This window comes from Argiope bruennichi, chromosome 6 (genome assembly GCF_947563725.1).
Source record: "Argiope bruennichi chromosome 6, qqArgBrue1.1, whole genome shotgun sequence".
In the NCBI taxonomy this organism is placed as follows: Eukaryota; Metazoa; Arthropoda; class Arachnida; order Araneae; family Araneidae; genus Argiope; species Argiope bruennichi.
Genome location: NC_079156.1, coordinates 121,474,052 through 121,498,261, shown reverse-complemented (window position 1 = coordinate 121,498,261; position 24,210 = coordinate 121,474,052). Strand labels below are relative to the sequence as shown.

General features: G+C 27.2%; 1 protein-coding gene across 1 annotated transcript in view; it reads right to left on the bottom strand.

Moving 5' to 3' along the window:
• Positions 1 to 24,210, bottom strand: part of LOC129972450 (serine/threonine-protein kinase PLK1-like) — a 231,199-nt gene that overhangs the window by 16,710 nt on the left and 190,279 nt on the right. The window contains exons 3-5 of the mRNA XM_056086592.1: positions 22,407 to 22,523; positions 5,425 to 5,648; positions 4,443 to 4,538 (exon numbers count right to left, since the gene is read on the bottom strand). Of these exons, the coding sequence (XP_055942567.1) occupies positions 4,443 to 4,538; positions 5,425 to 5,648; positions 22,407 to 22,523 (437 nt within the window). The remainder of the gene's footprint in view (positions 1 to 4,442; positions 4,539 to 5,424; positions 5,649 to 22,406; positions 22,524 to 24,210) is intronic.

The following is a 24,210-nucleotide window of genomic DNA, read 5'->3' as shown; positions in this document are numbered from 1 at the left end:
CGAACAGCAAACAGATTTCGCCACCAAATTTAGATTGATTCAATTCGATAGCTAGATTTCAATTTAGATAGATTTCGTCACCAACTGATACAATTTTTTTTTCTGAAATTAATTGTGAAAAATTGATTAGAAACTCAAAGAAAATCTAAATGAAAATAACACGTTAATAAAAAGCTAATTTTTAAAATGTTAAGATTAGTGTTAAAAATATTTATGAGATTATAACTATTATAAACTTCTGAAATTATAAAGCAAAAAATAAAATCGTTTAACCCCTTTTTCAACCCCTGAAACTTTTAAAAAGAGTACTTAATTCTTCTTATTACTAAGAAACATGTGCGTCGAATTCCGTTCGAATTCGGTAATTTGTGTGGAATTATATATACCTCAAGCAAACAGCTAAGGAAACGAACATTCAATTTTATATATGTTTCTATTACATAAAAAAATGCTACTTGCCGGTTTTAATGGTGTTCAAAAACCGGCAAGAAAAAATGTCGCCAATTTGGCGATTTCAATCGTTGAACTATATAGCATGTGATTCGTATGTTCATAATTTTTCGTAATAAATAATGATGCACTTTAGTATATTTTAATAATTTGACGAAATTTTTTCTCGGCGCTTTTTGGATGCCGTTAAAACCGAATTTTTTTTCAACAGAGGTTATTTCACTCTATTTTCGACTCGCATGATTCTTCAGTTCTCACACTTCTCAAAATCTAATGACAATTACTTTCACGGTCTGGCGATAAAGCTGCTTTACCCATTAACCTCTTAACTACGTAGTTTTCTCTACTTTCTAATTAGATCATTTTCTTTTATTTCAAAAATTCATTGTAGTGTTCATCTAAATAAGAGTCATTAGAGCTTTTAAGATGATAATGGATTATCAGTATCTAAATAAGAGTCAGTAGAGCTTTTAATATGCTAATCAGTGAGTCAGTGAAGCTCTTAATAAGTTAATGAATTATGAGTATCTAAATAAGAGTCAACAGAGCTCTTAATATAAATGCTGATGGATTATAAGTTATCCTTATTGATCGAACAGATGGTTACAACTTTAGCGGATTTGGTTCCAAATTTGATACATTATAAATGCTAAACATCTGTATCCAATTTTATCCATCGTATTCAAATGTAATCAGTCATCCTGTTCACTTGCTCTCAGACAGACAGATCTTATCTGAATGGATTTAATTCAGAATTTGATATAAATCAACATAATTAAAGAGTAGAGACAAGATACCAGATTTCATTCGTCTAGTTTAAAGCGGTTTTATGTCATCGCTTTCACAGACAGTCATAATTCTAAAAAATGTATTTATTTTTCGGATTCAGCGTGATTTGAAGCGTAGAAATCCATCAAAATATCGAATTCGAATTTTTTGGCTGTTACAATACTTTATCTTTGTTTCTTACTTATACAAAAAGGTAAAAATGTGAAGAAAAAAAATATTTCATTTTCCATTGAAGATATAATAGACTTTAAAACAACTTGTGTGTGTCGAATTGTGTGCATTTGCGTATGCGTTTGTGTCAAAGCACTAATGTAAAAACATTCAGTGAACTTTACTTTATTCATATTGATGATCATAATACCTCAGTATGCCAGCACAACAAATGATGATTAAAGATTCTATTTTAATTAAACTTCTACCTGAATGCAAGTAAGAAATAAGAAATGCACAAATAATTAGAACTCAAAGTATGCAATAAAGATATGATTTTTCTCATCTATATGAAAAATGATACATTTTAAAATTTTATAACTATTTTTAATAATATATAATTACATACAAACACTCTTTAAAAATTTATAATTTCCATTTTTAAATGAATTAGCAATGAATTTTTAATAATAAAAGTTGTTTATTCAAAGTCCCATTATACGCCTTTTCATTTATACATCATTTAGCTTCAACGTATAAACAGTGCTTTACTACCTTTACTGTGAATTCTCACTACTTTTATTTTCTCTTTCTTACTATTTTTATTGTGAATTTATAACCTTTATTGTGAATTTTCCGATTAGCAATCATATATTCTTTTCAATGACCCATACAGGGCAAAAGAAAAAAAAAATTACAATTCGCATCTTATGCAAATGATTGTAGCTAATAGTAAATCTATATAAAAATTGAAAAACAAAGGAAAAAGAAACCAAATTTTTAAAAATTTAAAAGATGTGAACTGATTTTTAATAATTTAAAACGTGGATTATAAAAAATAAAGAAAAAAAGTCTTATTTCTGGAAAAAGATTTAAAAGTAGTTGTAAAGAAGATGCGAATGCTTCAGGCACTTCGATTTCTACTCGCATTTATTTTTGTGTTTTTTAAAAGTTAATAATAGCATTTAAATTTTCCTTTTATCTATATCTATATCTATACTTATAATAAAGCTCAATGTGTGTGTGTGTGTGTGTGTGTGTTGGCGCTCTACAGGCCCGACCGTTTGACATACAGCTACCAAATTTGGTACATGTATACCTTGGAGGTTGGAAATGTGCACCTGGGGTTTCTTTTTTCGAATTTTTAATTAGAATTTTAATTATTAATTAAAAACTAATTTTCCCGCCAAAAAAATCTTCCATTTTCCCCAACGCCAACTTTTCCGCCAAAAAAATCTTCCATTATCCCCAGCGCCAAACGAGAAAGGCTTCAGTTTTTTTTTTTCCAACAGTAATGAGGCTAGGGTTAAAATTTTTCGGCGGATTATTTCAATCGGTTCTGTTTATTTTCTTAATGTTTGATGCATTTAAAATTAAACATTGTTAATGAATCGATCTTTCAGATTCATTCTGAAGTACTTTTGAATTAAAATAAAACAGAATAAAGGAAATTAAAAATTTCTAATCCGCATAGCGTTACCCCAACTAGCGTAGAAAAAATCACGTATTTGCGTTACGTAACCGGCGAAGAAAATTCACGCATGCGCATTCTGTTCTGATTGTTGCCATGACAACCGTTATCAATGGATGATTTAAATTATTTTTGGGTTAGTTGCATGCTTTTGTAAGTAAATTGTATTTATGTTAGTTATATATTTTTTGTATATGCTTATAGTTTTAAGTACATCGTTTTTTAAGTAGTTTTTTTAAAACCTGTTTTCAACCGCTTATTTTAAACGATTCGTTTTATTTTCTTAGTGTTTGATGCATTTAAATTTAAACATTGTTAATGAATCGATCTGCTCATAATGAATCTAAGAAAATTTTGTTGACCAACTCTTGAGATATTACATAAATTAAAAAAGATATTCTTTAGTGCCCATAAATTTTAAACGCTGAGTGACTCTATTTTCAGTAATCAGATTATAAAAAAATGCTTTGTTTCAGTAAAAAATATTATTATATTAATTGAAGATAAATTCTTTCCACTTTAATTTAAAGCATAAATTCTACCGTTTTCAACCGTTTATTTTAAACGATTCGTTTTATTTTCTTAGTGTTTGATGCATTTAAATTTAAACATTGTTAATTAAACGATCTGCTCATAATGAATCTAAGAAAATTTTGTTGACCAACTCTTGAGATATTACATAAATTTAAAAAGATATTCTTTAGTGCTCATAAAGTTTAAACGCTGAGTGACTCTATTTTCAGTAATCAGATTATGAAAAAATGCTTTGCTTCAGTAAAAAATATTATTATAATAATTGAAGATAAATTCTTTCCACTTTAATTTAAAGCATAAATTCTACGGGTGCTAACAGAAAATGAGAGAGATACATATTACGTTATGACTGAAGGCCTTTATAATATTATGAATGAATTATATGATAATCAAAATTTGAAGTTTTAAAATATTTTGATGAAGAAGCTATTAAAGTAGAAATTGCATAAAATATTTAATTATTAAAATTTTAACGAACATTAAGATTGGCAAACCGGCTGGTCGCCAAAGGCGGCTAGTAATTTATAAAATACAAAAGACTTACATTATACATTGCATATTATAATGACTTACTATCATACATATTATAAGGACTTGAATAATTAAAAGACTTACATTATACATTACACTATTAAAATGTCTTAATGACATACATATTATAATGACTTGAATAATTAAAAGACTTACATTATACATTACACTATTAAAATGTCTTAATGACATACATATTATAATGACTTGAATAATTAAAAGACTTACATTATACATTACACTATTAAAATGTTTTAATGACATACATATTATAATGACTTGAATAATTAAAAGACTTACATTATACATTACACTATTAAAATGTCTTAATGACATACATATTTTAATGACTTGAATAATTAAAAGACTTACATTATACATTACACTATTAAAATGTCTTAATGACATACATATTTTAATGACTTGAATAATTAAAAGACTTGCGTTATACATTACATATTATAATTACATTAAGGTATATTTTACATTACATTATTATAAAGTACAAAAGACTTACATTATACAACCCATAGCCCAAACATCCGCTGAAAAACTATGCCCTTGCATGTTCAATACTTCTGGTGCAATGTAATTTGGAGTTCCACAGACAGTGCTAAAGGTTAAAAAATATATTAAGATCAAAATACAAAGTGCACATTTAGGATCAAAATGCAAACAAATGAATAATCAAAATACAATTCATAAAAAAATATTTAAAAAACAACTTAATGAAATTATAAGTTTACTAATCATATAATAATTATTAATTGAAAATCATGTTTAAAATCCCTATATTATAAAACAATTATTTTCTTAAATTACGCATAAAATTAAAAAAAAATTTCCTATAACAGCTTAAAAAGTTGGGAATCAATAAAAACATACAAACGATACAAAAATATTTTTCGTTATTAAATAAAAAACATTTCTCGCCATATTCAAGATCTACGAGACTAATAAGGAATGTTTTCTTTTTATTTTTATTATCATGTGAGAACATGATGTTGCTTTGGTTAGAGGTTTTTTAAAGCTACACAATGCGTGGGCAGAAATCACTATTGAGGCATTAATTTTTAGCTCTTAGAGTTATTAGAAAATGATGAAAATTGTCTCATTTGGCGACTTATTGCAAACAAGAAGTTACAACTTGGCGCGAATGTCCGCCATGTACCCGATTCTCTTGTCTGGCCAATAAAAGGCAGAGTCGTAAGAATTTATTGTTCGAAATAGCACACAGAAGAAAAATGGGAACGAGCACGAAACAGCAAGGAGAGGTATCGAAAGTTATATTTTATATATATATAAGTTTTGGAGCTCAAACGATTTTGAAATAGTGTGGGGGGGGGAGCATCGTTTTTCTAAATATAGACGCATTGGTAATTTGATAGTCATGTGTTCTCACATGATAACATGAAATTTACGACAGTACATTTCAATTTTTATTTAGTTATTTTATTTAAAAACAAATTAAGTTTCCGAAGAACAGATGGAAAACTCACAATTTCTTCCCACACTTGTCTAGGTTTGAAACGTGTGTCGCTAGTCCAAAGTCTCCAATTTTGACTTCCATTTCTTCCGAAAGCAGCATGTTGCCCAGTTTGAGATCCCGATGGATTATGCCTTGGGAGTGGGTGTACTGCACCCCTTCCGCCAGCTGGAGCATGAAGTAACGAACTTCCGGCTCGGTTAGAATCCTTCGGTTTCTCAAAATGTGGACCAAAGACTGAAAACAGCAAAAACCACAATTAGAAAAATATTGCAAGATTTCATTAAATTAAATCTCCAAGCAACGAAACTTTAAATTATCTTTTAAAAAAATTAAAACATTTTTTAATTAGCATATTAAAAAAATTAAAACATTTTTAATTAGCATATTAAAAAGTATATTTTGTATTTTAATTATTTGGGAAGGGGGTTTTCATTTATAATTTATCATTGTAAACATTATAGAATCTTGAAATCCTTTCCCATCCCCTTATTTGTACTACTTGGTGAAGGCACTTGTAAAGAATTGTAATATAATTAATTGAATCGATTCAAGAATTGTAATATAATTAATTGAATCGATTCGAGAATTTTAACATAATTAATTGAATCGATGAATTGATTGTAGCATAAAAAATTATAATATAATTAATTGAATCGATTCACTGCAAATTGTGATACAATTAAATTCTTGAATCGATTCAATTATTATTGTAATATAATTAATTGAGTCGATTCACTGGAAATTCATTTCTGAAAATACTAAGAGTACATATATTATCACCGAGAACATAGGTATAATACCTAAAATTTAAGAGGATTAGTGATACAATTTTGAAATTTCTTATACAACAAGTATATAAAATTTCAAAAGATCTAGCATTTAAGAAAAAAGTGAAAAAAATGTTACAAAATTCCATCTTTATAGATATGAATTAAATCCAGTTAATTAAAAATGCTCAAAAATTTAAATATGCAATTATGAATTGTAATTAAAACGAACTAGAAATTTAAATTCAGAAAAATTAATCATTAAATGATAAAAGAAAATACAGTTATTCAAATATTGGCAAAGAGAACGAAAGAAGATTTAGTCTAATTACTATGCATTTACTCTTTTTTTTTAATGTTTCATGATAATAAATTTATCAAATACAATTATTTTACAAAAATAATATAAAATCTGTTAGTAAATATTATAAGAGTTATTGAGTGCTTTTTATTCATTAGTTATTGTAAAGTAGACATTTTTTGATGGTGCGCTTGCTCAAATTATAAATTCAGCACGAATGATCTTGAGCTTTCAAAACTTACCAGCAGATGGCACCACGAAAATGCATTGTCGTAAACAAAAAAAAAATAAATAATTGATGGAATATTTCTGTTAACTTACTGCAAATGAAAACGCGAAAGAGACATTTTTAATATATGCATAGATACTATTATTTAGTTTTTACTTTTACATTTTTTTTTTTTGTCAAAATGAATTTTATGACAATTTATTTCAAAATTTCACAGAAAAATGCTACATTGTTTTTTTTTTTAAAGAAGGATTTTAGATCAGGAATTGCCGAAATTTTTTAGAAGTGGTTGTTATTCAATCAACATCCGGAAACGATATTCAAAAAATATTTGATATTAATAAGGTAACTGAAGCTGTGACTTTTCTAAAAGCTGTAAATATAGCATTTTTGATAACTATATTATATTTAAGTTATTCACCTGTAAGGCTAATAAAACTGTTCGAGTCAGAATCTTTAGGTGGATCGAATTTTTCCCTATCATTGTTCTAGTATAATAATAATAATAATAATAACTAAAATACAGTGACCTTGCATTAGTATTGCATAAATGATGTTCTGTAAATCGGATGGCTAAAAATTTTTTTAATAGTTAAATCCCCCACCCCTCTCTTTGGCGCGGTACTTTCCTTGTTTAAGAATATTAACTTTTGACCATTTATCGTTAATCATTTTCAGCTAAGATTTCTATAAATAAGTTTCACTGGAATTCTTTCATAACTTACTTAATTTGTGGTTTTTCCATCGTTTCCTTCTCGTCTTAGCTAAACGACATAAGAAATCAAGGTCGGTGACTATACAGAACAATAATTAAGGCATCATCCTTAATCGTTTTCAAATAGAATCTCAGTAGTTTTTTTTTTTTTTTTTCACTTCGCAGTTTATACTTTGACAACCACATCTGTAACATACCATTAACCGAACAATGAATATTTTTTAGTTATTTATACCTTTATTTATCACTACTTAATATACAAGGATTGTTCGGAGTGAAGATGCTTTCATGTGTTTTTCTACTAAAAAATTAACTGTTTAAATATTGACAACGAAATCATCATTAGGCTCTATTTTATGATCGTTTCCATAGGCAAGGTTTTTTTCACGGGTAAAATACGAAGTACTTATAAATAAATAACCAAGTTATATTCATGGCATATCAAAACAAACATTGACATTTACGTGGTGTAAATAGCATGAAGAGGGAATTAAAAATTCAGTTAAAATAAATATTCAACGGAATGCCAATACATATGAAAATAAGTGTTTTCTTTAAAAGCATAGTTATAATATTTTTTGCATAAAATTTTTTTGAATTAAGGAAATATGAAATGCAAAATCCTTTTATCGTCTGAAACTTTATCTTTAATTAATTTGAGAATATCAAAAGCACCAAATGATTTTTAATTATCGTCGCTTCTCAAAAAACGTTTACCAAACGATTTTTTAAAGACCACAAAAAATAAATTTTTTCCATAATTTATTAATAATATTTTGAGAATAATAGAATATTCAATCAAAAACTATGAATTAGAAGCAAATAAATAAGAAGATTTAAAATATTTACGATATTTTAACTCAATCGAAATGGCAACATAATAGACGAAATAATTATTTCTATACGTGAAAGCAAACTTTCCAACTAACAAAAAATTAGTAGTTTAATTATTTATCAAGAAAAAAATAATAGCCAAAATAAAATTCCGAAATATACTGAAGCAGTCTTCAAAATTTGCAATCATTTTTACGAACTTTAAATCAGAACGTCTAAATAAAAATTTCACTTGAATCTTTGAATGAACAAAAAAATAAATAAATATTCTTACTTTTTGTAACAGAAGAATAATTGTAATTTTTTGGGGGGAAGGAATTACAATTTCACTTATGTGAAAAATATTTCGGATTCTTTGAGTTATATATTAAATAAATTAAAACCAATCTGTCACTTTCTACTAAACAACATCCTTTCTTAAAGATTTTGTATCACTACATACTTTAAATAAAGATTTTTGTCCATTTTTTCAAAGATTATAATATTTCTAAGAAGCTGGTATTTGAAAATAGCTAATCATTCGAAAATTATAATGGAATTCATTTAAACAATATAAATCTAGCCGCAGGCTTTAAAAAATTAATAATTACCGTGGCAGATAGTAAAATGTTAAAAAGCAATTCCAACTCGAACAGTCATTTCTTAATAATCAACAATCATTTAATGTAGTTGAAAAAAAAAAAAAAAAAAAAAAAAAAGGAAGGAAAGAAAATATTGCTTTTTTTTTACTTTTTAAATTTTTATTTATATATTTATTTCCCATTCCCATTTCCACGTAAATCGGATTATTCTTTTCACAAAAACGAAATTCGCTTTTTACTCAACAAAGAAAATTAGGAATAGACCCATATTTGAATTAAGAATTCTCAATGCATTATAATTACCATTTCATTTTAAAATATATCGTTTGCTTAAAAGTTTTTTTTTTTTTTTTTTTTTTGTTACTAATTCTGACTTAGCTGACGTCAGATTGAGAAATGCAGCCAATCACAGTGCTTGCCGTGATAAATGTCAGCGAGCACTATTATCATTGGTTAGAGCAATCCTTTCATTGTAGTGTGAACTTTCTGATTTAATCCGCGCTTTCAACCGCAGATTAGAAAGTAATAAGATTTATATCGCAGATTATGTTCTTAATCGTCTACATTAGATCAAAATGGCAATTAATTTGTTTAAGCTCACTATTTATGGCGCAAAAATACCCAGGTACTGCTGCCACGGTTAAATAAAGTATGAAAATATCAATCAGCATTAAAGTAATCAATTTGAAATTTTTTTTTATATACATGAAAAGATATTAACAATATTCAATTCTTTTCGAGAATTATCTTGAATTATATACATTATTTCAAATCAAAATTAAAATGTGACAAACGGAATTTATAACATCAATTCATGTTTTAAATGTGAATTAATTCAGTAATCCATGCAATATTTTGAATATGCAATTATGTTTATTATGATGTTAAATAAGGTAATTAGTAATATTCAGCTTTAAGAACATTATTTTATATTTTTCATGTATATAAAAAGATTACAGTATTTTAATTCTTGACATTTAAAATTTAGTGCGTTCTAATCATAATTCGGTCAACCAACCATAAAAAAAAATATTAGCTGATATAAATAGAAGAACCTGATTTATTTTCTTAAAATCAAATCTTGCCAGTAAATTCAGTACGAATGTTGAATATTTATTTTACTCAATATTTTCTACGATGGCAAAATTGCTGGCAATTTATATGAAAATAGGCAAGGCAATGCAAATTTCGGAGCAGACCTTTTCTTTGACCAACTTATACAACCAGATATTTTTAAAATTTATTTTCATTTTAATCTGTATACAAGCAATTTTAAGCAGCAAACTTTACAAACTAAAATAATAAAAGATTTAATTTCAGATTATTTTTAAGAGAATTAAGTTTTAATACTTCATACAAATTCACCATTTTAAATGAAATTAATTTTAAACAAGATAGTAAAAAGCAAAAATATCTTAATATAGTTTAAATATTATTTAATAATACGATAGGGCAATCTTTTAAAAAAAATTATAATGCTACATATATTTTTAGAAATTATAAAACACCACCAAAAAGAAATAGAAAAAGTTTCGGCGGCCAAAACTCGGAATTAAATCCTATTAGATTGAAAATCAGCCTTAAAAGAATATCTAGATGCTTTAACTTTTTAGTATCCTTTTATTGCCTTTCAAGCTTCCTAACGACGTACCGCCGGCATAGTGGAAACAATATTTCATTTCAGTATAAACACCAAATTTATATTCTTAATATGAAACTCAAGGTCAAAAGGGTATTTCAACTCTCGAATCAATAAAGCAACTCAACTTTGAATAAAATTGCCTAGATTTTTTTATTAAATATTTGGGACAAACAATTCCTTTATTTGCTACAAAAGTAGCAAAAATTATTCGGCGTTTTTTTTTTTTTTCTTCAACAAAACAAGCCACTTTTTTTATTTATTTTCTGAAATGATAAAATCAAGGCAATACATTCTATGCTAATTTTAATATTAAAGAATAAGAATTTTCTGAGTTATCTTAAAAACAACGCAGATATATTCACAGCTTTTATGTTGTTATAAGCTGCTGTATCAAACCGTGTATGAAAATTATTCAAAAATACTATTCAAATTCTAAACAATTGTTGCTTGTTCTTTTCTTTGAATGTCAAAATACTGATTTGGTTTTCCCAGACTGGAAATTTGACGTTGATAGGATACGTCTGGATCTTGCTTTTTCGGTAGCTTTTCACTGTCTTCGGCCTCTTAATGACGCCCCAGAGGCACCGTGGAAACAGTACTATTTTCCTTACGATATGAAGCCCCAACTTAATATTCCCGACGTGAAGTTCAAGGTCAAACTATCGTCAGAGGGAGGGGAGGGTGTAAAATAATTTATGAATGGAGGTCCAGCAGATGTGTCTTATAACTTGTTTTGACTGACCCAAGAACTTTTTATTATTATTTTTTTTTCCATTAGAGGCACCATTTTTGAAGGCCTATTTTTAAGAAGCAACAGCTGTGCTGGGGCCGGACGAATGTTCTGTTTTCATTTTTTAATGGTTCTCCCTGCGTCCATTTTTTTGCCCGCGGTGAGTTTCGTCCCCAATTTTGCCCCCTGATTATAGTCTGGAGAGTTTGGGCTACTTTTTTTAAGATCTTAATTCCGTTCTAGAGTTGATCTAAATTTTATATACAGTATAAAGTATACACACAACACACATCCAAATACAAAAACTATTCTTTTTTCTATTATCTTATTCTTCTTATTATTTTTTTAATCTATGTCTCAAACTTATGTTATTTGAGACTACAGATGATGCAGTTATGATAGTAATCTAACCTGTGGAATTTTTGTCTACTTTTCCCACGCATTTTTTTTTGTGGGGAGGAGGGGCATTATTTCTTTTTAGCCAGATGATTTTTAATGACACTATTTTCTTTTTCAAATTTATCATTAAGATTCTGTTTCCTTCTCTAAAAAGTATCTTTATTATTATTACAAGGTCGGCAAAAAGTCCGCACAAAACTTTAAAAATTTATAAAACCCGCAAAATTAAGCAAAATAAAAAACGGTTTACAGATTTAGCATTGATAAGTTGAGGATTTTTTTTTTTTTAATATAAGAAAAAAATCAATTAGAAAAACAGCCAATAGGTGGCGTTTCGTACATAAGTGAAGAAAAGACACGCAAATAACAAAAATATAAAATCATTTATTATAGCCATATATTTTCCACATGTCCGTTACAACAGGTGATATCACATTGCAGGCGTCTGTAGTCCGGCAGCATGCAGCATGCAGCATGCCCAGATGTATACATGACATCTCTCGGCGGATTGCATCCTTCAATTCCGACAGATTGGATGGACGAGATCGATACATTGATTTCAAAATTCTCTATAACCAAAAGTCTTGGTGTCATATCTAGAGACCGAGGAGACCATGGAAACTTGTAAAGTCTTCTAATGATTCTTCCCTGAACGTCTGTATCAGGAATTCCTTGACTGGAATGGCAGTGTGACTTGCTGCTCCATCTTGCATAAACGTAACAGCAGAAGGCACTCTTTTTCACGCAAACATGAAACAACCTTTTCGAGTTAAAGCGTTAAATAACACTGAACATCTACTTTCACCTTTTTTCCACCCATTTATTGGAAACTGTGTTCAAAGAAGAGAAGTTCTATCATGAAGAAACCTGTGAACCCACACCACACTGCGGAATGCAGTGGTTTCTCAGTGTACACTCATGGATTCGACGTCGCCCAAATGCGACAGTTATGTGTATTAATTCGCCATGGAAAGCGAAAAATGAGCTTTATCTGTCCACGAGATTTTAAAGACCCACGAGGGATCATATTCGATTTTGGAGAGAGCCCACCTCGCAAATTCTTTTCATTCTCTCCGGCATGCAAGTTATGTAATCCTGAATCAAGAGCGTAAGTATTTGTAATCGCCTGTCTCATTTGCATATCTTCAACTTAGTCGTTCGTACCAGCGCCATCTGTCGGCCGTTTTTTTCTTATTTAAAAAAAATTCCGTGGCCTATCAAAGCTAAACCTGCAAACCATTTTTAGTTTGGGTTATTTTTTCCGGTTTTTATGAATTTTTAAGGCTTTTGCGGACTTTTAGCCCTCCCTGTATTTTGCAAAAATATAGCTGTTGAAACATAACCAAAATAAATAGTCTAATTACAAATACAAAAATTACCATCGCGTTAAAATTAATAAATGATTCCAATAAAATTTTAGAAGGTAAAAAAACTCTTAAAGTTCTAGATTCTTAATACAGTTACAGAACAGTTGCTCACCTACAATTAAAACAAAATTATTCTCTCATTTTTTAGCAAATTACAAATTAAATTTCGCTCATAAAATATGTGATGGAGACACAGACTGACATTTGTGATGCCTTTACGAGGCCCTTCTTTTTTTTACCTTCTTGGCTTCACATACATGTTGAACGTAACCAGGATGTTCATTATTTATTTTAGGCTTATTATTTTTATTTAGTTTTGCAAAATATAAACTTTGTAATGTTTATTTATTTATTTTTATGACTCTTTAGTACCAATCACATCTTTATTTTAGTAATCCTGCAAAATATAAACTTTGTAATGTTTATTATGAAAAAAAAAACGAGCAGGGTTATTAAACGTATTTTAAAATTATTAACTATATTCTACAGAGTCCAGCGTTTTTCAAGTTTCCATTTATTCAACATTAGATTTTATAACAAAGTGAGCGTGTTTGGAGAGGGGGGGGGGCTAAAATTTCATGCAAAATCATTTTAACATCAAAAACCTTATCTTCGCAAAAATTCATTTTACAAAATACAAAAGTGAATTTATTTATTATCAGCAATCTTTCTGAAAATTGTTTAACCAGCTATTTTTCTTAAAAAATTTTGCCATCATCATATGATTTATAACTTCATTTGATTTTTTAAAAATTGTACTTGAAATTTTGAAAACGATAAAATTATTTTTTAAAATAGTAAAATCTAAAATATTTTAATTAACAAAAAAAAATAGTTTTAAAATATTAAAAAATTTTTTGCTTATTATGCAACATTTCTTTTTATGATATGAGCAATAATCCTTATTTAAAAAAAGGAATTAATTAATTAATAAAAAGATTGTTCAATGTGTTTACAAAAATAGGGCTGCAATCGAGTATATACACGAATCTTTTGATTGTGCACACTTTCTAATATGTTTTATCAGATAAATTTATTCTGGCATTCCTGTATTATTAAATAGTACTCTATAGATCAAACTTTATATCTGAACAGTCGTAACGTTCATAATCGATTTTATACCCATATTAAATACCTACAAATACTGATTTATAGTCTTATGATAAATTTTAATTTGCCAAATATCATTTTTTTTAAAATTGAGTTTACTTTAACATACATAAAGAAACTTAAATTTTATTCTTTAAAGAAGTTGCGGTGATAAAAAACGGTTAAACGTAACTAGAGAAACATGTTTTTTTTTTGTTTGTTTTTTTCAATATTATAGAAAATGCTCTATAGTCAAGATTCTAATCTTTCATAGTTTAATATTAAAAAGAACTCAAAATAATTATTAAAAATATTTTGAAAAATATGAGTAATTTTTAGTAACACCAAGCCTAGTTACTCATTAACTTTCAAAAGTTTCAGTACATTATTCTCTTTAGTTGTATAAAAGCAGACATTTTTTTTTTAAATCGTCTGAAATAAATAAATAGAAAAAAAAAGACATCTGCTTTCAATAGGATAAAGGAAAAGAAAAATAAACTGTCAACCAATTTCTAAAAACTTTCTTTTAAGTAAACATCTATGTTAGTAGTTTCTTCATTTTTGTTCTGGTTGAATAGCGGTCAAAAATAAACAAAAAAATAACAGGAATTTTTTTTTTTTTTTTCCTCTCAGAATTGGAAATAAAACAAAGAAGTTCTTTTGTTTTATTTTCACTTAAAGTGAAAAGAATCGAAACCTCGATCCACATTATTTCTTTAATTACCTTCAAGTTCACTCAAGTTAAAAGCTGCAAATGAATCGAATTTTTCACAGAGTATTTGCAATTTTCTTTCTTTCTTTCTGCTTTTATTTCCGAGGGGGGCACTTTTTTGGAGTGGAATTTCTGTCACGTAAATCTCAATTTTAATTAAATTGGTTTGATCCTCTTTGCTCTTTGTTCCCGTTTTCCATTTCTTTTATTCTTTCGCAAACATCTTTTCAATTTTGTGGAACTTGACATTTCCACTTCATAATTCTTTCATAAAAGGGAGATTTTCTCCGAAAAAGTATTCGTTTTAAATGAGTTGCTATCACTTCACACATTTAATATTATTAGAAATTTGTAGTTTAATTAAAATACGGAAAACTAGTAAATATTAGAAAACGTTTTGAATTACAAATAATTGAATGAAAAGGGTATATTTGACTGTTTGAAAAAGTTTATGTGATGAATTATTTTTAAATTAAAGTAACTAAATAGTTAATACATATCCACTTTTTCCTCATAATTCATACATTTTATTTCCTTCGTTCTAAATTTTTTTTTCACATTTATGTATAGTTTTCGACGGCGAATACAAAATCTGTAACATGTTTTCAATTGCGATAATTCAATTTGGACCATAGAAGACCCATTTGAGTTATTAAGCTAACCTAAAGTTTCAAATTTTTCGAATTTTTCAAGGATAAAAGAAAAAAAAGTTTTTTTGGAGCATAATTATACTTACAATCTGCAATTTGAGTCATGACACAAACGTAATTAAAAAATGCTATATACTGCTTTAGAATTAAACCAGTTTTAACAGATAATATTATAATATTAACCCCTCACTAAGAATGGTTCTTCACATTTTTTAATTAGATTTTTTTTTTTAAATTATAAAGTAACTGATTTTTTTCCCTTAATAATTTTGGAGAATGTTAATGCATAAAAACTTTTTTAACAGAATTTTAAAATAATAATAAGTTTTTCAGTGAAGTCGATTTTATTCTAATGCAATTTCTTTTCTGATTTTAATATAATATTGAAAGAATTTTGAAGATACTTTTTACTGTTTTGGCAATTGCTTTTATAGTATACTTATGCATGGTAAAAACGATATTAAATACATTCTCTTTTGTATCGCTGACGATGCATAATAAATTAAAATTTAAAATTTAAATAATATAAAGATAGATGAATCAAAACATTACAATGCTGCAATTTTTTTAGACTACATGCTCAGATCTCCTTTAACTTTTCACTTTATTGTATACGATGCATAAAGGAAATATTATAACCGTCAAAAAATTCAAACTCAAGATTTTGACGAATCCTCATGTTTTATATCTCCCCGAGGTCGAAAAAATTTGTGTCAACTATTTGTTTTAATCGCTTGAGAAAAATGTGCCTAAGGCGCAAATTCGACTTTCGGAAACTATCCACCGCATATCGGCGGTTAATCGCCAAAAAACTCGCCAAGGATGACACGATAGATTCAATAAAAGCTCAAAATTCACGCCAAAAGTTAATATTTCGTAACTATTGTACATCAGTGCCACGCAAGACTTTCTCTGGGAAGACAAATTTATTAGAGAGTAAGCGAGAAAGCTTTGGGTTAACCACTTCTGCTGATTTCAAAGCGCTATGTTATTCAAACTGAAAAATTCTGAGAATTAAATTAAGTCCTTTCTTCTTTTTTTCTAGTACACTGTTTGTTGCCGAAATAAACCGAATAAAAAGAAATCGAAAAAAAAAATCTGGTTAACTATTCTGAACTATTTTGTTTCCTCTATTATCTGATTAGATCGCATTTTCTGTACGAAAAATGTGTTGTTTTGATTTAACTAAGAGCTCACAGAACACTAGAGATGTTGATAGATTCCAAGTAATTTTTGTATCGAATTATGAAAGGCATGAATGGCTTAGTTGTATTTTATAAGTTAAAAGAAAAGGAAGGGGGTACGATAACTCGACGAATGTGTGATGCATAAACATGCTAGTTCAGTGGTTAAGTAAATTTATTCAAATTGTAAGATGTTTCTGCGAAAATTAAGTACCTAGAAGAAAGAAATGGTAGAGTCTGAAGTGTTATAGAAAATGCTATTGCAAAATGCTTCTCTGTAACTTAACTCTTTTTGAATTCCATGAAATATCTAAATCGTGGATCAAATTACAAGATTTCTGATTCTCAAATCTGCAATTAAGTGAAAGTAGCAGTTATTTTAAAATATAAGATTCATTTGGAATTTTAAGTATCACATATTTTTTTTTTTTTTGTAATGAAATAGCAATAAAAGATCGAAATAGTCAAATTTGGAAATTAAATAAATTTCTAAATAAATAATTAAAACTATCAAACCGACGAAAACTCTCAAGAAAATAGGAGTAAAAAAATATTTTAAAATAAACGTAAAAAATATTCGAAACCATAGCCAAAACGTAATTGAAGGATAATGCTTTAAAATAGAATTTCTGCTTTTATATTTTTTATAACTTATTTTTAATTATAGTATTTATAACGCACACATAAAAATGCCTTTAATAACCTGATAGTACACGTGAATATAAATGGTATAGTTAAAACAATGAAAAATAATGTCGTGAAATATATTTGAGAAATTGCATAAAATTCTAGAAAAAAATTGCACGGATTCTACTACAAGGCTTACCTTTTTATTTTTTATTTTTATTTTATAGTGTTGTAAAAAGAAATCGTTTTGGGGCAATAATGTACTCCGATGTTGCGATTTAGTGTTAAAGTTTTAAAAAACTTTTTTTTTTTAATTTTATTAAATACCTATTTAACTTTCTGCTCTTAGAACATTTTCAGAGAATTTTTCAGCGTACATGCTGTATTTAATGGATACTATGCCTATTTATTAACATTATAATTTTTTAAAAACCCATAAATCTTTCATATATTCAAATATATGCATATAAAATAATAAAAAAATGAGCACATACTGATTTAATAATTGACAATATTCACTCAAAAACTTTAACTCAAACATAGAAAAAAAAAAAAAAAACAGCGTCTAATTCTTAAGAGAAGGCGAGAAAATTCAATTTTCCTAATATTTAAATCAAGATTTTCAACAATATGTCTAATCAATTTTCAATTTCTAATGAGTACGCTGAGTCATAAAGTTGTAGTTATTTAAACAGCAGAATCATAATAAATGACCGGAAATGAGATGCACCTGGATAAATCATCGCTTCTCAATTCTATGATTCACACAAACAAACTTAGCAAACGATTTATTTCATTTACAACAGATGAAAGATCTGGCATTATGATGTTGAACGAAAATCAATTTCGTTGGCGCTTTCGAGTTTTAGTTTATAGATTCTTCTGAGAACTTCACAAACAAACTTTAATTTGAAATCGCAAATTATTTCCTGCATTTCCATTAAGAAAATATTTATTAATATTATCATTATTAAGACATTGGTGTGAATTAAATACTTCTTTTCCAATAATTAGAACACTGGCACTACATGTTGAAATATTGATTTTAATCTCATGCAAAATTGACATTCTATAAAAGAAACAACAGTTATATATGATTTCAATACAACAGTATTATTTTGCAAGCTAATAAAATATTGATAAAGACAAAATCCAGATGAATCTAATTTCGAAAAGTTAATTTGAAGAGAGAAATTTCTATGTTTTAATGAAATGAAATCTTGAAATGTACAACAAAAATATTCTTATGTTCTGAAATCGATGACTGATTAAGAACCGAAGAAGGAGACTCTCTGCCTCCCCAATTTTCTTGCATACTAACAAAATAGACGAGTCCGTTTCTCCTTACAAGTGTCTGAATCTACGACGAATTAGAAGAAATGTGAGTCACGTATAATAATGTAATATATACGTGGCTTATATTCATACAATATGAGCGTTTTGTGCTTCGTAGTACAATTAAGAAAACCGAGTATGTAATATGCTTTTTGGAGTCCTATTTCCCACAAATAATATCCAAAATTTGAAATAAATTTATGGGTTTAGACACATTCCATATTTCATTCATCTAGGCCTTTGCGTTTTTCAATTATCGCATTCATATACATGAGAACAGACAGACTGATAGGCGGTCAATGAGGAGACGAATTTCATTCAAAATTTGATATATATCTATAGTTATGATTATAAAATCATATGACAAATTTAATACATCTAGTTTCCTGCGTTCCTGAATTATCATGTTCACATTCACAAGTGCGTATAAGCTGACATATTCGGTTCAAAATTTGATAAATATAAACAATTTTGGTGTAAAGAGCAAGTACAGATATTATCTGTCTAGTTCATCGCGTTTTTAGAGTTAACCCCCCCCCCAAAAAAAAAAATAATAACGATGGAAAACTATCGGCAGTCTATCGGTCTATGTATTTACAAGTTTTTTTTAAACGAAATAATTCGAAAACACAATGAATTAGATACATTTCTGGAAAAATTAGTAAATATAACAGTTATATGAAATTTAGTATACTATATTATCATCAAGAAACAAATTTTGCACCTGCCTTGCGGCATCAAAAATCCATAATCACCCCCCCCCCCTCCATTTCTATTATATTAAGAAACATCAAACGCACAAAACTTTTCATTGGTTCAAACCCATTTGATGATGAAGATGTTATAAAAAACATATTAAGGTTAACGTCTGCATGAGCAATATAAAGAACAATAAACCTCTATCTTTAATAAACTCTTAAATTTACCTTTTAAATAATAGAAAAAAGTTATTAGAGCTAAATTCTTCATCGCATAAAAATTCAAAACATAACATCTAAACTTTTCATTCTTTCAAGTAAAACTAATCTTTTCAGCCATCCTCTAAAATTCTTCAGGTAGAAAAATGTTTACTGCCTGCAAATAACCCATAACTATTTTATTTCAGGAGAAAATGTATGTTCACTGTCTAACACAAGGCGCCTTTCATATCATCAAAAACACGAAAATGTTTTACTACGCAGAGAATAAAAAAAATGAATACAAACATAAAGGGGTTATTTTTAAAATATCGTTGAACGCAAAATTCTATTTATCTTTGTTTAGACAAACTTTTCCGATGTATTCAGAACAATTCTTTTTTATACTCTTTACTATATCGTGATGGAAATTCTTACTACAAGAACTTCGAAATCCAACTCATCCTGTTCGTATAGATCCTGTTTTGAATTCAAGATCATATATCTAGCTTTCAGAAAAAGAGTTTTTGAACTTGTTTCTAGGAAAATTTAGATAAACATCTTCCTCGTTTTTTGCAGATGGGATTTATTTTTCAAGAATATACGATAAAAAAAATTCTACAGAAAATGCAACGCAATAAAAACATTTCAATCATTCTTCTGACAACTTAAATATCCACGACTGACTTTGTTTTGCTTATTAGTTTATCTCGGAATCTTCAAATCATTAAAAAAAATTAAAAACATTTTTAAATTCATAACAAAAGATGTTAAACGTTCGAGCTATGCATTCAAAATAAGTTTAAATGATTGAACTGTGAAATGATATTTCATTTAAATACGACAGACGATTTTCCACCAACTTTTCCACCAAAAATAAATATTAAATTTTTGTTCGAACAAAATATAAAATCTTCCCAAATAGACATCCAATGCAAATTGAATAAATTATAAAAATGTGCATATTTTGCGTCTGTTTTAGAATTGTTTAAATTTTCTTTATTTCCTTGACCATAAAAATGGCATAGTTTCAGAAATGTTATAACAATTTATCTTGTTTAATTAACTAGAAGAAAAAAATAGATTTATATTTAACAACAATTTTTAATTTAATTTAATAATGAGGGTTACAAAACATAAAAAGAAATTATGTCATAAATGGTGAAAATATATATATATTTATATCAAAATTATGAAAAGCAGTTTAAAGTTTGATTTTAAGCAAAGAACTCAATTAATAAATAATCTTTATTTATTGATGGAATTGTTTGTAGTCAGAATTTTCTTTTATCTTAATCAACTTATCTTAAAAACTGAATCGAAATACAGTAAGGGGTAAAATGTGTGTGTTTAAACCGAAATAATCAAAGGAAAATATTTCATATAAACATGTGGCATGAAATGGTATTAAAGAAACAATTATAGACATCAAATAGCAAATCACTATTTTTTAAAATATAACAGCCAAATTAAAAATCTGATTCAAACATATAATAAGACACATAATAGAAATTAAAATGGCATCATCTTAAGTAAAATAGACGCCGTTTTCAACATTTTTGAAATGAAATAACTTTCGAAAAACGAAAGAAATCTTCCGAGTTTTTCGAAAGTACGGACCAACTGTCGGCCACTTACAAGTCTTTTGATGCATCATAATGATTCTTTAAGTTCGCAAATATTTTACGAATAAAAAAACAAAACATTAAATTATAATTTTTTAATTAATTTTTAAAATTATTTTAAGCGTATTTTGCAACAAGAACTGAAAAATAATAAGAATTCTGAATGAATATGAAATGTATCAAAAATGATAAAACACAAAACTTTTGGAATCACATCAAAACTATTGATAGAAATCATTATTAATATTACAAATATAAATGATATAAAGTGTAATATATATATATATATATATATATATATTACAATTCAAATTATTATCGATAATAAAATAAGAAATAACGAAATGTACAAAAAAACAAATTAAATTTTTATCCTTAACACAAATAATTATAGACAAAGCAGATCTCAGGAAAGCAAACAATATATTTAATTTCGAAAAGAATCTTAATTAAGATTTAAATTCATATTTAAAATACTACTTACATGAAGAAAAATCCAAATTTTATATTACTTTAAATTATAAAATAGATTACACTGTCAAAAGGCAGGAACAAAATAAAATATTATACATTAAGTTACGGCATTTAAATATTTCTAAAAGCAAAACAAAAAACTGATTTTATTTTTTTATGAATGAGAACATTTTTTTATTGAATAATTCTCTGAGATGTTGTATAAATTAAAATAAATAATAATAATCACTAGTACATAAAACTTTAAAACTGAACAATTTAATTTTCTATACTCAAATTTTTAAACGACATGTTTGATTTCTGCAAAAAAGGTTTTTGTATTAGTTGAACTACTTCAGCTTTAAATTAAATTTTAATTTTAAAGGAATTGAAAAGAAAATAGGAAAATGCATAGTAGAATGAACAGAATGTCATTAAGTATTCTAAAATAATATAAATTATATATCTATCAAAATTTAAGCTGAAAATCAAAAGCTTAAAAATATTTTGCTGAAAAAAACTATTAAGACAAAGTTACAAAAATATTTAATTGGAAATTTTATTGACCATCAATCCCACGAAAAAGCAGGTTATTAATAATAATTTCGTTTCAAAAATAACAGAGCATAACATCTGAGTATTTTTTTAAAATAAAAGTTGGGAATATTAAATTTCAGACGATTTTTTTAGCACAACATCGGTGTTTTAAGTTGGAAGCTTGAACAAACTTCAGACGATTTTTTTTTAGTTATAATCTTTTAAAGAATTCAGACGATAAAAAGAATAAAAACATTTACATCTGGAATTAAAATCGTTCAGTCTTAATAATAGCGAAAATATATCAAATCAATCATACCTTTTTGGAGCAATTTTCCAAGATGATGTACACGTTGTGTTCGTCTTCGAAGAAATGGTGGAAACGGACTATATTCTTGTGCTGGAGCTTCTGATGAAGATCGATCTCCCTCAAGATCTGGTAAGAAAAAAATAAAATTAATTAGGTTGTCTTTGAAAAGTGCCCTAGAATTCTTAACAATGCAGCCTGGCCTCCTCCAGACTCTAAAAATTTCTTTTTTCTAAAAGAGCGAAGTAAGTGATTAACGTAAAAGCTTCCTTAGCGCCCTAAATGGAAGGAAATTAAAAAAATAAACTTCATAAAAGGGTTTGCATTTTTAATTCTAATCCACCCCATATTTGAAATATTTTCTATTTGATTAAGAAAACGATTCTTAAATGTTTATATGTACAACTCTTTCGTATAAGAAGAGGGAAGAAAATGGGTTTCGTTGACAAAATCCATTTTCGTCCAAAAAAGAATTTTTTTAAAAAATATCTGTTTGGAATACAAATTTATTTGCTATACTTATATTCGTTATTTAAATTCAAATTGCAACATGCTTTTATTTAGGTTCAATTGTTCCATCTTTGCAAAGATAAAATTTTGTGTAATCGATTTCTTAATCTCTCGCTAATGTGTTGGAGTTTGGAAATCTTACTCATTTGTAAATATTTAACGATAATAAACTATTTTAATATGTTTAGATATTAGTTTTTTTGTCAGTCGATTAAACCTTTAAAAGGTCCATTTTTTTCTAGTCATATTATGTTTAAATATTTTTAGGCTTGAAATTAGAATAAGAAAAGGGATTCATTTAGCTTATTAAAGAAATTTAATTTGATTAATTAATTAATTGGGTTAATTAATAATTAAGTAACAAATCAAGACACATTATTTTGTGTGAGATAAAGAACTGAAGCATCTAAGTTTCTGTTTTTCTAAAAAAATTTATCAGAACTTATGCCAACCTACATAATTTCATACAAAGATTGATAAATTTGGTGGGAAGCATACTTCACACGGCCCTAGAAAGGGTTAAAATAAATCTTGATTCCATATGAGCATTTCCACCTTGTTATGAATTTGGAAATAAATTGATTTCCAATTTCTATATTATTTATATTGGAAAATTCTGAAATAAAGTTTTAAAAAGTATTTTTTACTATAATATAAAAGTGTGTTTCTAAAATCTGTTTTTAATAAATTTATATTCTTTTCATATTTATTTAAAACTGACAACAGAATAGGATATCAAAGTTGGCAGCACCTAATCATTTTTCTGCGCTTTTCATTTTTATACAGGAGTTTACAGTGAATAAGAAATGTCAGCCTCCAAAAATGGCTGCGCGTTCCAAAATGTGTAAATTATAGAAATCTAGAGGAAAAAACTTTATACTTGTTTAACAAACTATTCCAAAGCTAATTCATATATTCGTTGGAAAATTATTTTTTAAAAAGATGCAAAACATTTCTGATACATATTACAGTATTTAATTGTTAAAACACATCGAAAAATCGATTGGTTATCTTATCCGTGTTTTGCTGCAAAACAAAGGGAACTAAAGAACAGCGTAGGAAAACAAAGCAAAAACTATTAATAATACAGATGTCAAGTGGTAATTTAGAAGGTAATTGATTATTTCGCTTATAAACAGTTATGACTATTTAATGAACAATGACAGAAAGACAAGATTTGCTGATTGGTTTAGAAAAAAGCACAACAATTTATTCATTACGGAACATGCATAGTAAAAAGGTAGCCGAGATGTCATAAACTAAAATAGCAAGCAATATCAAAAGAAAAATTAAACGGAAAAAACTT